The sequence below is a fragment of the Liolophura sinensis genome, chromosome 13 (genome assembly GCF_032854445.1).
Source record: "Liolophura sinensis isolate JHLJ2023 chromosome 13, CUHK_Ljap_v2, whole genome shotgun sequence".
Taxonomy (NCBI): domain Eukaryota; kingdom Metazoa; phylum Mollusca; class Polyplacophora; order Chitonida; family Chitonidae; genus Liolophura; species Liolophura sinensis.
This window is the reverse complement of record NC_088307.1, coordinates 29,402,776-29,418,637: the sequence shown is the minus strand read 5'-3', so window position 1 is coordinate 29,418,637 and position 15,862 is coordinate 29,402,776. Positions and strand designations below refer to the sequence as shown.

General features: G+C 40.8%; 1 protein-coding gene across 3 annotated transcripts in view; it reads right to left on the bottom strand.

Annotated features, from left to right (window-relative positions):
• Positions 1-7,743: 7,743 nt before the first annotated feature.
• LOC135480617 (transforming growth factor beta receptor type 3-like) overlaps positions 7,744-15,862 on the bottom strand; it is a 46,443-nt gene continuing 38,324 nt past the window's right edge. For all 3 annotated transcript variants that reach the window (XM_064760501.1, XM_064760503.1, XM_064760502.1), the window contains exons 9-17: positions 15,567-15,745; positions 14,416-14,565; positions 13,570-13,797; positions 13,062-13,182; positions 11,805-11,892; positions 11,191-11,380; positions 10,500-10,638; positions 10,047-10,259; positions 7,744-8,091 (exon numbers count right to left, since the gene is read on the bottom strand). In XM_064760501.1, the coding sequence (XP_064616571.1) occupies positions 7,997-8,091; positions 10,047-10,259; positions 10,500-10,638; positions 11,191-11,380; positions 11,805-11,892; positions 13,062-13,182; positions 13,570-13,797; positions 14,416-14,565; positions 15,567-15,745 (1,403 nt within the window). In that variant the 3' untranslated portion in view covers positions 7,744-7,996. The remainder of the gene's footprint in view (positions 8,092-10,046; positions 10,260-10,499; positions 10,639-11,190; positions 11,381-11,804; positions 11,893-13,061; positions 13,183-13,569; positions 13,798-14,415; positions 14,566-15,566; positions 15,746-15,862) is intronic.

Here is a 15,862-nt window from a genome sequence, read left to right as displayed (position 1 = left end):
GGGGTATACAGCGGTGTCAGGACGCGCTCGCGTGGCAGTGCGTTGGGGTGGTCAACTCCCTGAGTATGTCATAAACATGTGACGAAAATCTTGAAAACATGCAGTTACGAAAGAAATACCGGCTGCTACAAAGGATGGCCAGAGAAGTTCATGAAGAAGCAGAGCCTAACAGATTAAACCCGATTGACACAATCCTGTGAATACCACGCACTGGACAAGATGACACAGAGTACTCAGTTCCTGAATCTTAACAGAGGACTTTGACTGAATCCTGTACATAAAATCTACCACCTGTACTATTACCTGAATTTTCATAATAGAGTGAAGCTCAGTTGTCTTTGCTACAATCTTGTTAACATGCAGTTCACCAGGTATGGTGGAACACAATGTATTGCTAACCATTTCATTACATTTCGGGTTATACAAACAAATTCATCTGTCACAATGTTCTGCTACACTAACCTGTCAAAAAGTTGACGCAGTTCGGACAGAATTTTGTTCAGATTTGAGCAGAAATACAGAGCAGCTACCACGCTGAATCTTTCATTTTCAGTACGTAGAATAATTAGCATAGAATATGTTGAAACGCGTTGAAAACCAGCCTGCACTCAGAAATGTCAATCTTGACACTTGTAAAAACACACAGCCATACACGATTCATTTTCTGAACGCAATTCAGAGAATTCTAAATCTGTCCACACAAATCTGATCAATGTTCTGTACCATTGTAACAAAGCTCTTTCAGTTTTCATGTACCAGTACTCGTTTCAACATGGCACTATTCTGTTCTGTATTATCACAACAACAACAACAGAATTGTGTATATCTAAGGAATTATCATGTTTAATCCGTAGCTTAATTTGTTACCCAGTCTTCTTACCTTCACAATCTGAATAAAGATCGATCTTGCAAATAAAAACTGATTGCTATCAATATTTGAACTGGCTTCCAAAGTTCTGATGAAACCAAACAAACAAAAAAACAGACACATATGTAGGTATAATGATACAATAAAACCGGCCCGTTAAGCGATGGTGCCCCGCACAGCCAGGGTCTCCGTTACAGTTACACAATGATTCACCCAGACTAATACACGACAACGAGAAGACAATGGGTGTGGCGGGGCATGCTGTGCTTCCTGAGATATCTGGTGACATACACTTCTGTGCAGTTCCCAGTGGGTCACATCACTCAACTCCAGTCGGGCACTCGTAATAATGACTATGCTGACAGATGACAAATTCCAAACTAGACAAAGCCAATACAGACGAAATCAAGAAAGTAATGCTGGCTGTATTACTGGGACCAATTCAGAAATCTGAATGTCTCCCCACTACGACCTCGCTTGTGAAGGTTTGCCATCTCCAACCAGTGATAGAAGTTACTATTGCATGTATTGCTTTAACTTCTAGAAACCTGCGCAAACTTAGACAGCTCAAGTTGTCATAACTTCTAGAAACGTGTGCAAACTTAGACAGCTCAAGTTGTCATAACTTCCAGAAACATGTTCAGACTTTGACAGCTCAAGTTGTCATTACTTCTAGAAACGTGTGCAAACTTAGCTCAAGTAGTCATAACTTCTAGAAACGTGTGCAAACTTAGGCAGCTCAAGTTGTCACAACTTCTAGAAACGTGTGCAAACTTAGACAGCTTAAGTTGTCATAATGCAGAAAATTATTCAACATCCATAAAATTGGGCAGAAGGGATTTCAACTAAGGAAGCAGCCATCCAGGCAATGGCCAGATGTGATAGAATTGTCAATGGAAGTGGTGACAAGACTTTCAGTGGTAGATGAAATAGGTGAATGACCATGTAATATCGTCAAACGTATCAGTAGTTCAAATCTATGTAGGTGAAGAAAAAGACAAAACAGAATTCAAACTGTTCAGTTGCACAACAAATTAAATTTTAATCACGGTTTTCATTGAGCTTTTCAGAGAGTAATGCTCCAAATGTTTATCTATGTTGATGTCCACTTGTTTGTAATTCCAATGCCTATGAAAGTCGATATTAACTTCATCTTTTTGGGGGAAGCTCCAAAACAATAATCTGATCCTGTCAAGCTGAACTTTGTTCAATCAAATATTAAACCTATAAAAAAAAATAGCCAAAAATGTTCTTGAAGACCATAAAAGTCTCTGAAACATGATTTGCTTTATCTTGAAAAAAAAAAGGAATGCATCCACATACTCTCCGCAGAAAAGAAAAGGATAGAGCTTGGGTTAGGACAAAACTGTCACAACTTAAAGTGGCAAATCACCTACATGTGTAATTCAGATCATCCATATAAAAACCGGACTGTGTCTAACTTCAAAAATCTATGGGAAGAACTCAAAAACTGTAAGTAAATTGTAGGCTATTTTTTTACACCAAAGTTCACTTCCAAAACATTGCAAAATGCAGACCCATGAACTGCACAACAACCAGAGCTCAGTATAAATACACATATATGTATGTGATTACACCAGCTTTAGAGACGGGACAATCGCTGGGTGATGACAACTGTGTACTGCCGCTACAGTGTTTCTTAACCACACAAACTACCTAACCGCTTATTTTCTTTTCTAAAATTCTGTTACTGATGCAAGTGCTGTAGCGTGGAAGTTCAACATCAGATCTAGGAAGAAACTTATGCTCAGCTCTGAGTCTTTATCCACATACTAAGTACGTGAAATAAACTTTTGTAGCATAAACAGCATTACATTTTCACATGGTCTGAATGCAATGACAAAGGGAATTTTTGCCAACACAAAGTTGGCCACACTCCCTCTGTGCGACTGCAAACTTTGTGCTGTCTTAAAAATGCCAAGCTCGAAGTATGACAGGAGGGCATGGCCTCCATTCAATAGAAACAAACATTTCTTTGTAGCTGTAACTTGTTTTGTGATGCTGGATTACAGAGTTAACCTCAGCATCCTTTTACACACAAAACCTGATAATGAGCTTTTAACAGTTCAGCCAGACTTTAGGTTGAATACAGAATGTACCAGAATTACCAGTACTCGTGTACATCAAGTGGTTCAATAGAAATGTATGAAACAGTGCGGAAAATTCCGAGATAAAATCCCCAAATTAACCACTACCAGCTCGCCTGATTGGCAGATATGGCAAGAAGTTGCATACCACAGTTTTATGTAAAGACGAGATGGAACGAGGCGAAGAATGCAAAGATTAATGCAGATCTGAAGCAACACCGGGCAATCCCACCAGCCAAAAGGCAACACAAACCCAAACTTGCACACCGGTACAAAATTGTCAGTAGTATGTCACAGGTATGTTAAGTGGATGTAGTATTGGTTGCAGCCATGGGGTGAATGGTTGGGGAGGGGATGAGCTGTGTGTACCTGATGGGGCTCACAGCTGAACAGTCATACAAAAATACTGACATGGATTGATGATGGTCTCCATAGCAGGTATGTCCATTAGCCATTATGTACAGCCATGAATATATATTAAACAGCCTGAGAAAAACTGACAGGAAATGTGTTCTAGCTTAAACGCTGCAATGCTCTTTCACAGCATGTGTAAAACCAGAGCAGATGACCACCCAATACCCAAACACACCCCTGGGCAAACTGATAATATACCCGTTTCTGTTTTCAAAATAAGAACAAAAAGATATTGAGGTAAAAAAGAACATGTCAGGCTTGATGATCTGCAATTCAACCAGTAACCAGTATCCAATGCAGTGTTTACCCAGTACACTGCTCAAAGCGTCTAATTTATCAAGTCAGCATTGGCGTTTGTCCAGTTTGTGATGGTGAAATATCTATATACTGTATTTTCATTTAAACATTTATCGTACAGTTCACATACAACAAGAAGACAACAGTTCCACGGAATCAACTATACAAAGGAAGACAATACCACCGGGTGTGTAACATTCAGGCAATTTAACCACCATCATAACAAATCTTCAAACATCATGAAACATTAGTGAGCATCTGGTGCGTACCTTCTGGCACATACCTTCTAACCCTAACCAGTCAGTGTAGTATCAGCCCAGTCTAGCCAGGCCAGGAAACTCGCCACCCCAATTATGGCTGCCCTGCACATAATCTGCTCCTCACCTGCCCCATTCACCAGTGACTATGCAATGCTGTCTTACAAAACTATGAATGCTTCACCTTACTTGGATTCCGCACACTGGTGATGTCCCTTTCACTGCAGCGTGAGGCTCTTGCATCTTATTTTTGGAGGTTCTTTCACAAATCATTCACACTTCTAAGGAAGGGTCATGTCGGAGGGCAAGAAACTCACACTGTAGTGCCAGAGAGCCGAAAGCACACCACTTCACACTGTAGTGCCAGAGTAGAGGGCACACTTCTTGACACTAGGGCCAGAGAGCTGAAAACACACCTCTCGACACTGTAGTGCCAGAGAGCTGAAAGCTCACCTCTTGACACTGTAGTGCTAAAGAGATGAAAGTAGACTTCTTGGCAAAGTCAAAAGACAGGCAAACACGAGTGCTAAAGAAGATATGCTACAGTCGCATAGTACTGCTAAAGTGGGATTAGAAGGTCAGCCATCAGCCTGGGCAGACTGAACTCACCACAGACCACACCATTAAACAAGAGTACAACGGGCAGAGTACACGTCATGCGGTGGAGGTATTAAAACAAGGAGATATATAATTATATATGTATATATACGTATATGTACATCGTCAGCTGGTACTGAAAAACCACATGTACAGGCTTGTACATACCTGGAGGTAGAACGTCAACATTTAAAACTAGCATAAATATATACAAACATATTTACTCTGACCTAACAACAACAAAACGAAAAAACCACCGTAATAAAAAATTCGTAGATCTTCAACCTACTCTCTTCAGGAGGAAGATTCACAGAAACTGTCGAGTGTCTACACTTCACACAGTAGATGCAGACTGTCTACACTTCACACAGTAGATGTAAACTGCATGCTTACACTTCACACAGTAGATGCAGACTGTCTACACTTCACATAGTGGATGCAGGCTGTCTACACTTCACACAGTAGATGCAGACCGTCTACACTTCACAGTGGATGCAGACTGTCTACACTTCACACAGTAGATGCAGACCGTCTACACTTCACACAGTAGATGTAAACTGCATGCCTACACTTCACACAGTAGATGCAGACTGTCTACACCTCACACAGTGGATGCAGACTGTCTACACTTCACACAGTAGATGCAGACCGTCTACACTTCACACAGTGGATGCAGAGTGTCTACACTTCACACAGTGGATGCAGACTGTCTACACTTCACACAGTAGATGCAGACCGTCTACACTTCTCACAGTAGATGTAAACTGCATGCCTACACTTCACACAGTAGATGCAGACTGTCTACACTTCACACAGTAGATGTAAACTGCATGCCTACACTTCACACAGTAGATACAGACTGTCTACACTTCACACAGTGGATGCAGACTGTCTACACTTCACACAGTAGATGCAGACGGTCTACACTTCACACAGTAGATGCAGACTGTCTACACTTCACACAGTAGATGTAAACTGCGTGCCTGCGCTTAACGCAGTAGATGTAGACATTAAACACACGTGACTTCCACAATGTCTATTTTACCTAGAGCAGGTGTAGACATATCTCGCCTATAGTTCACATAACAGTCTATGTAGACACACATAGTCTACACTTCACATAATTTGTATGTTGTCTAGACTTCACACAACAGATGCATATGAAGACACATGCCACCTACAATTCACGTAACTTACAAATTTTGCCTACATTTCAAACGTATGCCATCTGTATTTCACATATTGCAGATATACTCCGTATGAATTCTACACAACAATAATCATATCTGCCATACCCCACACCCTTCCAGTTCCAAACATGTGAGTGTAATGCATACAAACACATGCCATACCAAATCCGTTCAGTCACTATTTTCAGTTTCTACAAACTGAACAAATCACTGTCCATATCTACTCATCAAAATTTCTCCGCTAAAGCAAACTGTGTCACACACATATGGCATACAAATGTTAATGAAGGTCTACAACACTAACATTACAACTCTAATGTGTCATACATTCACATTTTGGGTTAAAAACATAATTAAATCTAAAATACCAATTTCGCAGTACAACGTTAGTCCATTAAAGGGTGTAAAGATACCAGGACAAGTAAAAGTGTGAAAACAAAGTGCCAAGCCTGAACAGGATCGTCCAAATTTTACTGAGAAAAAAAAACAAAACAATAAAACTAAATGGCAAGAACCTGAATGTAAATTTCAAGAAAATACCAACAAATTTTTCTTTATTCCACCTCTGGCAGCTATGGGTATTTGGGATCGTGAAGCCTTAACGGCCAGCATAGCAATGAAAGATGACACGTATGATCAGGCGAAATCATTTCTTGAAATTTAGTAAACTGTGGACGACCCCTTGGGATGTTCTCCTCACCCATAGTAGAGTTTGTATCAAAAAGTTCAGCTGTCAGTTGAGGCAGATTCCACACGAAAGGACAGAGGTGAAAGGTCACACCTTTCCTTAAAAGTCATGTACATCAAAGTGATGTAACATCGTAAAAAGATTTGAACATAGGTTTGACATGTGTATATATATATAATATGACTTCTTTCAAAAACATACCAGTTTACAGATAGCACAGATCTGTCTTCCACAACATCCCAGGTACTATCCACCTGTACCCCAGGAAACAGAACGCAGGAGCAGTTTCCTCCCTACACATATTCCTTCAGTTGTCACTGTGTTTCAATACCACCACTGACCTTCCACTGCACAACCTCACCACAGTGATACATACACGCCCATCAATACAAGCATGCCACACTTCTGTTGGGTGTTGCTGTCTCTTGATGTTGTTGTGCTGAGTTTTCTCATATATAACAGCCCATTCTTCTTATCAATATGGCAACACAGTATTTTCTCCTCACACCTTAGCGAAATGAAGATTCCATCTGAAAGATGTTAGGTAACTTTCCTGTGGACAGCTTTTCCAGTGCCCAAAACGTGGAACCATTTCAATACCTGGCAGCTAGAATGTGTGTATCCTTTTCAGCAAACCCCATTCCTTCAGGCAGATCAATTTTTATCCTGCATCATTGTGACCGGCTTTGATTTCGGGAAAGCTACAACATGAGAGCTGTGCAATTTTGTCTGAATCACTTCTCTTGACCACAAAAACAACATCCACCAAGAGACCATTTTGCACCTTCCTGCACTTCTTCAACACTTCCACTGCTTTTGGCATTTGTGTTTCAACACAATTGAACAGCAACCCATGTAGGTAACACACAGTCTATTTAGCACTTCAGATTTCTCCTCTTCCAGTAAAACTTACAAGTTTCATTAAAAATGAACGGAAAAGAAAATAATAATTCAAACAAAAGAAAAAAAAATTAAACATACAAACAAACATATTTGTAGTACAGGTAGCCAAGGTTATAAGCTTAACAGAGTTTCCTGAGAGGCGAATCAGCACATAATTGTTTGGAACACATAATCTCTGCAATTATTACATAATACACCAATAATGAAGATTTGAGTTAATGAATAAATCATTAATTCCTCCTGATTTGGCATAATGGAGGGAATCATTGGCTACAGCTAAGGGTCATCTCATTTCACAAATACTATCAAATGATCCTTAACTTTATAATTATAGCTTAGTTATTCAAACGGTCCATTATAATTATAATAATAATAATAATGATAATAATAATAATAATAATAATAATAATAAAATGCCCTCTCTGACTCGAGTCCACGTCCTATATACAGCATTCATTTGTTAGAGGTATACAGGGTTGGCCATGGAGTAATAAAACTTTACATATCAATTGCTACCCGTTTTCTCCAAGAAAAAAATATTTAAAAAAAAATTTGAAGAAAAAAAAAACGATGGCTAATAAATACATGATGATATCAGAATGGGAGGGAAAACAAAGAGGTAATGGGTTTAGGATTTGCCTTCCGAACTGCACGGGGCTTTGATCGACTGGGCGTTACGTGGATATATGGATGGGGGCTGTAGAACACGGAGTTGTCTCCCCACTGGACTCTGCCCATCCTCTTGATGGGCCTGTCTGCTTCACTGGGCCTAGAGACAGAAAGACAGTTCAGACATACTAACACTATCATCATAACCAATCCTGAGAGACTCACTTACTCAAAAGTCAGTGTTTTATTTACTTATCTGATTGCCATATAACACCACTCTTAGATTCTTCACTTACTCTATTGTGATCAGTCTACTGGATGCAAGAAACCTAGAAAACAGACTTTGGCAAATCACTGACTAACTTTCCCACAGAGAGATGCACACCATATTGCTTGGAAAAGACGCCGTCTACAACAACTATAAGACTGTGCACACATGAGGGTCGTCGGCCGCTACGTAGGTGTCATTAAGGCCCCATGAACAATCAGAGGAGCATTCTGCAGTTCCAGTGATTAACAGATTTAATATCAGCTGACATTTCAAACCTGGTCAGTTTTGCATCCGAGGCCCCAGGATCACAAAGCCACTTTAGGACTTACATCAAAGGTTTAATCATGGTTCATTCAGAGACAATTGAATGAGTTTTCAGGGGCCAAATTGCCCGGTCCACACCACCAGACTTTTACTTCTAGTAGCCTTGTGTCTATACAGTTCCCAATATTGGGAAAGAGCACGGAAGACAATGGAAAGGAATGTAGTGGAATTGAACCTTAAACTGCCACCCATGGTCAATGGTTTCACGCAGTCTACCTCGAAGCTCCCTTGTTATTTACATAGGACGATTTTGTCAAATTTTTTTTTTTGGTCATAACATGAAAACAACACAAAGTACAAAAAAATTCTTGCAGATTTGTAATTGTTACATCAACGGGCACCAGATAGTGTGTTTGCTTAATGATTTTAAACAGTTTTAAAAATTGACCTACTTTTGAGAAAAGTTCATTGGTCAGTTTTTGCCTTATTTGCATACCAAACCAAAAGCTTTTTACAATCTGGGTAGGGAGATCCACCTAAAAACTGTAACGTTTATCTCGATACGTTTAGTCATTTTGGAGAAGAAGAGTTTTTTAGCTCATCAATAAAATTCAGATTGGCCGCTAAATCACGTGACTGGTAAAACAGCACAAAACCTTTTTTTTATTTAACAGACAAAATGATAGAAATGTATAAGATGTTTGCTTCACCAAAACTCTTGCCTTTTTTACAATAGCTAGATCTTATTACAACAGCTACAAACAGTGCCCTCTATGATGTCACCTCCACAAACTTTATACATTAACTGTGTTTTAACCCTGCTTAGTTTTTGGCTGAATAAGTAAAACACTGCATGCTACTAGGGTAATGAATGAAAGCCATGACACCATATCTGTTTGATACAGTCACCTGACTTATTCTTAGGAGCCCAGGTAGCACATGTGGATGTGCAGTCGTAACAGAAAGGTAACAGAAAATGAGCCATGGGTAATGCTGCAATCGCCTCAGAAATAGTTTTAGTTTGTTTTAGAAAAATTAGCTCTACAAAATTCAGTTTTCTCATATTTTGATTAAGAATGATGTACACGACAGTACAATTCCTTCCACCCAAAATTGGTATTTTTCCAAGTTTCCAGGAGTTTTTATTTTTCAAGGACCTTCAAGTACTTGAAACGGAATTTTGTTTTTCAAAAAAATTCCAAGAGTTTCAAGGGCTATGCTAACCCTGATAATTAAATAAGGTTCGTTTCCATTATTTTAGTTGAAAATTGGTGCAAAATAACTGACCCAAAAATTTGCATTGTCAAGTAATATTTTGACTTTGTTAGATCAGAAATAACAAAAGTAAATGATCTAAAAATTTGACTTTAGTCCAAGATTGCTTCCAGAGCTTAGGGCCAGAACAACACACGTGATACCCATTACACTATGACCAGCCAGGGTATCCACACTATATACACAAGGATACTGGAGGAACACAGGTCAGAATATGACGGAACAGACTAACCGTGGACAAATATGAGCAAACGAATGATTGAAAGACCTCCTCCTCAAACCCTTCCAGAATTTTCTGCGCTTACCAGTGTGGGCGTGGATATACCAGAGTGCAGCTGTCAACATGACACCAATGACGAATGCCGCAAATGCGATGCCTATGACGGTACCAGAGTCCAGCCCCTCCATAATGATCTTCCCCTGAGGTGTGTCCTTGTTCGACTGTTCGCTGTTCGTCATCTTCAGCGTTGTCAGATCTTTAGGTTCGGGAAACGGAAATCTTGGAGGATGCGTGTCAACTGGAAAGACAAAGGAGTTGGTCAGTGAAAATTGTGAGAAGGTCACCTGTCATTTATATTTTCCCGGCTGTTTTAGCTCTGTGAATTCCGTGTACAAAAGCTCTCGCTTTTCCAAACCATCTTTAACATGAGCACTGGAAATCTCATCCTGATCAATGCACTCGGATATCAGTAGATGCCAACCACTTAGTTTTGAACTTTTATTCCATTAGATGTGATAAGGGTGAGAGTTTGACTTACCTGGGTACATGCCGAGTAAGCCAGTGTTGTCTCTCTGCAGTGTGATCCTTCCTGTTGTTACCTGGGAAATAATGGCCTTAGGCAGGTGTTGTGGGGAGGTAGACAGCTGATTGGCACAGAACTGATCCTGGTCCATGCACTGAATGCAAACAAATAGATAGATAATCGGCTGACATCCTAAACCCAAACAAACAATTACATGCATTTAATCAAAGTCAACATAGCCGCGCAATGAACTCACCCGAGGAAGTTTGGGGTTGGCCGCTGATTGGCCACAGGGAATAACTTTACAGACACTGTCAAAGGCCACATCGCCTCACAATGAACTCACCTGAGGAAGTTTAGAGTTGGCCGCTGATTGGCTACAGGGAATAACTTCACAGACACTGTCAAAGGCCACATCGCCTCACAATGAACTCACCTGAGGAAGTTTAGAGTTGGCCGCTGATTGGCTACAGGGAAAAACTTCACAGACACTGTCAAAGGCCACATTGCCTCACAATGAACTCACCTGAGGAAGTTTAGAGTTGGCCGCTGATTGGCCACAGGTAAGGACTTCACAGACACTGTCAAAGGCCACATCGCCTCACAATGAACTCACCTGAGGAAGTTTAGAGTTGGCCGCTGATTGGCTACAGGGAAGGACTTCACAGACACTGTCAAAGGCCACATCGCCTCACAATGAACTCACCTGAGGAAGTTTAGAGTTGGCCGCTGATTGGCTACAGGGAAGAACTCTACAGACGACGTCAAAGCCAACATGGCCAACGACAGTCATGTGATCAGGTATTCTGAAGGTGAAACGGACGGTGGAGGCAGAGGTGAGGACATCGTTACCTGAGGAAGTTGTTAGCCACTTTGTGCTGCCATCCTCAATACACCTGGTAACAGTAAAGCACTGAGTTAGGGATTGATGGAAGGAGTGTGGTCAACAAAATGTGCACATGACATATGGCAACAGTGAGGTTATCTTCCACGCCACGGACAATATTCACACCTGTGATTCGCAAGTTTTCTTCACCCACTATCCACCAAAAATCAAAACCACATATGGAAAACAACTCCACATTAATTCTGAATGTTACACAAGCTTTCTACCCTCAAGCCAGGATAAGACGTGAAATTCCATAGGAAAAATATTAGTGTCATCAGTGTCGTCCATGTGCCCATGTACGACTCAGCCTGTAGCAGGACACGTACATAACTCAGAGTTAGAGCCTTGACACCAAGTCGTATCTATTTATATAGTAGATACAGGGAAATGGCAACCAGGTTACCATGACAACTACACAAATGCTGACTTACCCTTGACGGATGATGTTGAGGAGTGAGATTCCCGGGATACTCTGTGACTGAAGGCCACATTCCAGCACCTGAAGATGGATGCCTGGCTCTGAAACAACAACAGCATCTCACTGACCCAAATCCATGGCAAGTTTTCATTTTCTTTACAAACTGTACATTTTCAGTCAGAACTCAATCTTAAGAGTACATGTGCTTTCCTGCTACATGACTAAAAGGCATTTACACTGAATAAGGCTACTTATGTTCAAAAACAATGCTAATGTGAAGTACACATGTGTCAGATAACAGACCGGTATACTGAAAAACAATGCTAATGTGAAGTACACATGTGTCAGATAACAGACCGGTATACTGAAAAACAATGCTAATGTGAAGTACACATATGTGTCAGATAACAGACCGGTATACTGCAAAAACAATGCTAATGTGAAGTACACATGTGTCAGATAACAGACCGGTATACTGCAAAAACAATGCTAATGTGAAGTACACATGTGTCAGATAACAGACCGGTATACTGAAAAACAATGCTAATGTGAAGTACACATGTGTCAGATAACAGACCGGTATACTGCAAAAACAATGCTAATGTGAAGTACACATATGTGTCAGATAACAGACCGGTATACTCTATCCACAAAACTAGATTGATTGATTTGATTGAGTTTTACTCCACTCAGGCTTTATACGAAAGAATATTGCACTTATATAGCTGCGGCCAGCATTTTGGAGGAAGAAAACTGATCCGAGCCAAAGCAGAAACCACGATCGTCCGTAGGCTGCTGGCAGACCTTGATATATATGACTGGACGAACAGTTCTAGCAGTGTAAGAAATAATATCCTCCTCTCTTATCTACAAATGACTGGCCATTTGGGCTATCACGGCCAACATCCACACCTTATTTTCTTCTGTGTACTGCCTAGCTGATAACATGGAAAGTACCTCCGACATTAAAAGAGCTAGGATAAACGTGATGTCCCACTGCTCTAGATAATGGCGACATGTGAAGCCCTGTCAACATCAAGGTTTGCTAAACATTTACTTGGCTGAATAAAAAATCCTTTAAAATATCTAATGTTGGCTTACAATACTTTGAATACATCTTTCACTGAAAAGTAGACAGTAACCAACATTTACTTGGCTGAATAAAAAATCCTTTAAAATATCTAATGTTGGCTTACAATACTTTGAATACATCTTTCACTGAAAAGTAGACAGTAACCAGGTGCTGTCTTACAGCTTTAACAGTCAGTACCTGCCACAACAGAAGCCTGGGCATATATACTCTCCCCTGGACGGGCCAGGATGGGGTCTTCAGCCAGACTGTCATATCGAGGACCAGAAAACACGTCCAGGAAGAACCGATTGTTCGAGTTCTGAGGGAGAAGATCACAAAATACATTTACCGGACTGGTCTTTCGCATTGCACTCAAGAATATTCTAGTTATAACAGTAATGAGGTTTATCGGAAAAAATCATTCTTCACAGACATGGGAGGGGCCAAGAGTCAGTCAATGATAAGAGTCACCATACAGTGACAAGTGTCATGCATAAGGCTGGTGTCTACAGCATAGCCTTGCAACAAAGCAGCACGGTAAATACACTAGCACAAGGAACAGCTCCACCAAGGGACCTCACTGTGCTGCAATCAACAAAATTTTCTTAACATTATAGCAAAGAAATGACGTCCTTGTAAAGGGCTAGACTTTGTGCATACACAGAGATGAACCCATGGGCTTACCGTGAGATAAGATGTTACTTACCTGGCCGTGCTTGTCACGGTGACAGGTAATTTCAATTTCCAATGTCTGCACATGGTAATCCTCATCATCCATGTGTGTCATGGCAGCCGCAGAGTTATCTCCCTCTAATCCTCCATAACCAGAGCCAGAGAAGTCTTCCTCTCGGTCGTCAAGGTTACCATCGCCGCTGCCGACGAGGATGCTGTCATCACGACGACTGTCAGCATAGGTGATAGACTTGATAACCAGCTAACAAACACGAGAAACACAAAGATTAGAAATGATTCTCCCAGGCATCAAATTGTACAAAACAGTTTATCTATTTTCATTTCACAGGATTCATTTATTAAGCTGATATTACACATCAAACCTTCTGAATATGGCTTTTGTAACACAGACTGACTTCTTTTATCAAATTCATGATAAATGTTTTTCTTTGGTGTAATAGATCAAGACTTTGTGACATACTTGTGTGTGACATACTTCACACTTTCCCTCTAATATCTCACTAGTCCACCTTCTTTGACACTCAAACTTTTGTGAAATGGATCTCACAGAAATATTTTTACTTGGTTGGAGTTTATGCTGTACTCAAGAATATTTCACTTCTGCAACAGCGGCCAGCATTATGGTGGGAGGAAATCAAACAGGGCTCATGGAAAACCCATGACCATCCGCAGGTTGCTGCCAGACCTTCCTATGTGCGGTCAGAGAGGAAGTCAGCATGAGCTGGACCAGATCTCAGACTACACTCTTTAGGATGACATACTCCACATTTCCCTCATCTGTCACTTGATGCATCATTTGTGAACAGCTGTATGTATCATTACGTACTGAGTATGTGTAACCATCTGTTGTCACCCTTACCGCGTTTGTAAAGGACATCTGTGTCTTGTGATGGGCAACCTGTGTGTTACAGCCATACAGAGTAGAGCTCAGGATAAAATGGCTGGCATTAGCGTGAGCGCGACAAGCTGGATTTCGCAGAGACAGGTAGTCCTCCAGTATCCCATATGTCTGCAAAGACAGAAAACGGATGTACTTATTTAGTTGACTGAAAAGCATACTCAAGGAAGTTTAATGCAGTACTCAAGGACATTTAATTCCATACTCAAGGATGTTTCACTTATAAGAGGACAGTTAAGTTTATAGGTAGAGGAAATCTAATACCCCATACACACGGCCAAAAATTTAATCCACATCTAATCTGAACCAGTTAAACTGAAGCCAGTTGAAAAAATGCGGGCAATCACACAACCCTGTGGCCAAGCTGGTTTAAGCCAGTTCAGAAATGTTGCTGCTTACATGGTCACATTTAAGCCAGTTGCACTACATGTAGCAATACTTTAAGCTATGCTGAAGCCAGTTGTACCACATGTAGCAATACTTGAAGCTACATCGAAGCCAGTTGTACTACATGTAGCAATACTTGAAGCTACGTCGCTAGCTGGGGCAAATAAACCAGATTAAGTGCCCACACTTTACAGTCACACAGGTGATGTCAAACTGGCTCAAAGCCACGTCAGCATTTCAACCAGATTAACTTCGCCAGTGTGAACTAGGTGTCTGTGCTGAGGATAAACCATCCACCCTTCTTTGTACGCTTGTAACCTACAAACCTCGTAATGCACCAAATGTACGGAGACGAGGTATAAGCCTTTATATACACAGGTTACGCCACGACAGCAGGCAGGCTTATATATGGATGACAGCCAATCATACTAAAGCTTCTGGACAACAAGTCCTAGGTTTGTTACATTACTGATGTAGCACAGATGCACATGTACCCATACAACTACCTGTCTTTTACAAATAATGTAATGGAACAACTACAGGACCTAAATCAAGATGTACAATAGCACAAAATGTGGTGTTAGCGCCTAACAAGACAATGGAGTTCCAACAGCCTTACGTAACATGGGTGTGCCATAAAGTACATCCTAGAAAATACAAGCTTTTTAGCTCCCCTCTTATTCACTGGAAAACTTCCAGGAAATAAAACCAAAAGTCTAACTCACCGATGCCACCTTTTTGGGAACAAATATCATCAAGCCATTCCTCTGACACTCAACAGACATTGATCTCCGCACAGCCATCTCCGTACGCGAAGGATTCTTAAAAGGAGACAGCTTGGGAGCATCGGGCTTGGACAGGTACGGAGGATAGTCACTATTAGACTTCTCGTCTCTTGGCTCATCTGAAAAAGATCCATAACCCGAGAGTTTTATCTCAAACTGCGGTCTTGTGAAGTTTGTGATGCAGTGCCTCCATATCTTCGGGATAATTCATATTGTCTGTGAGACAATGTTACTGC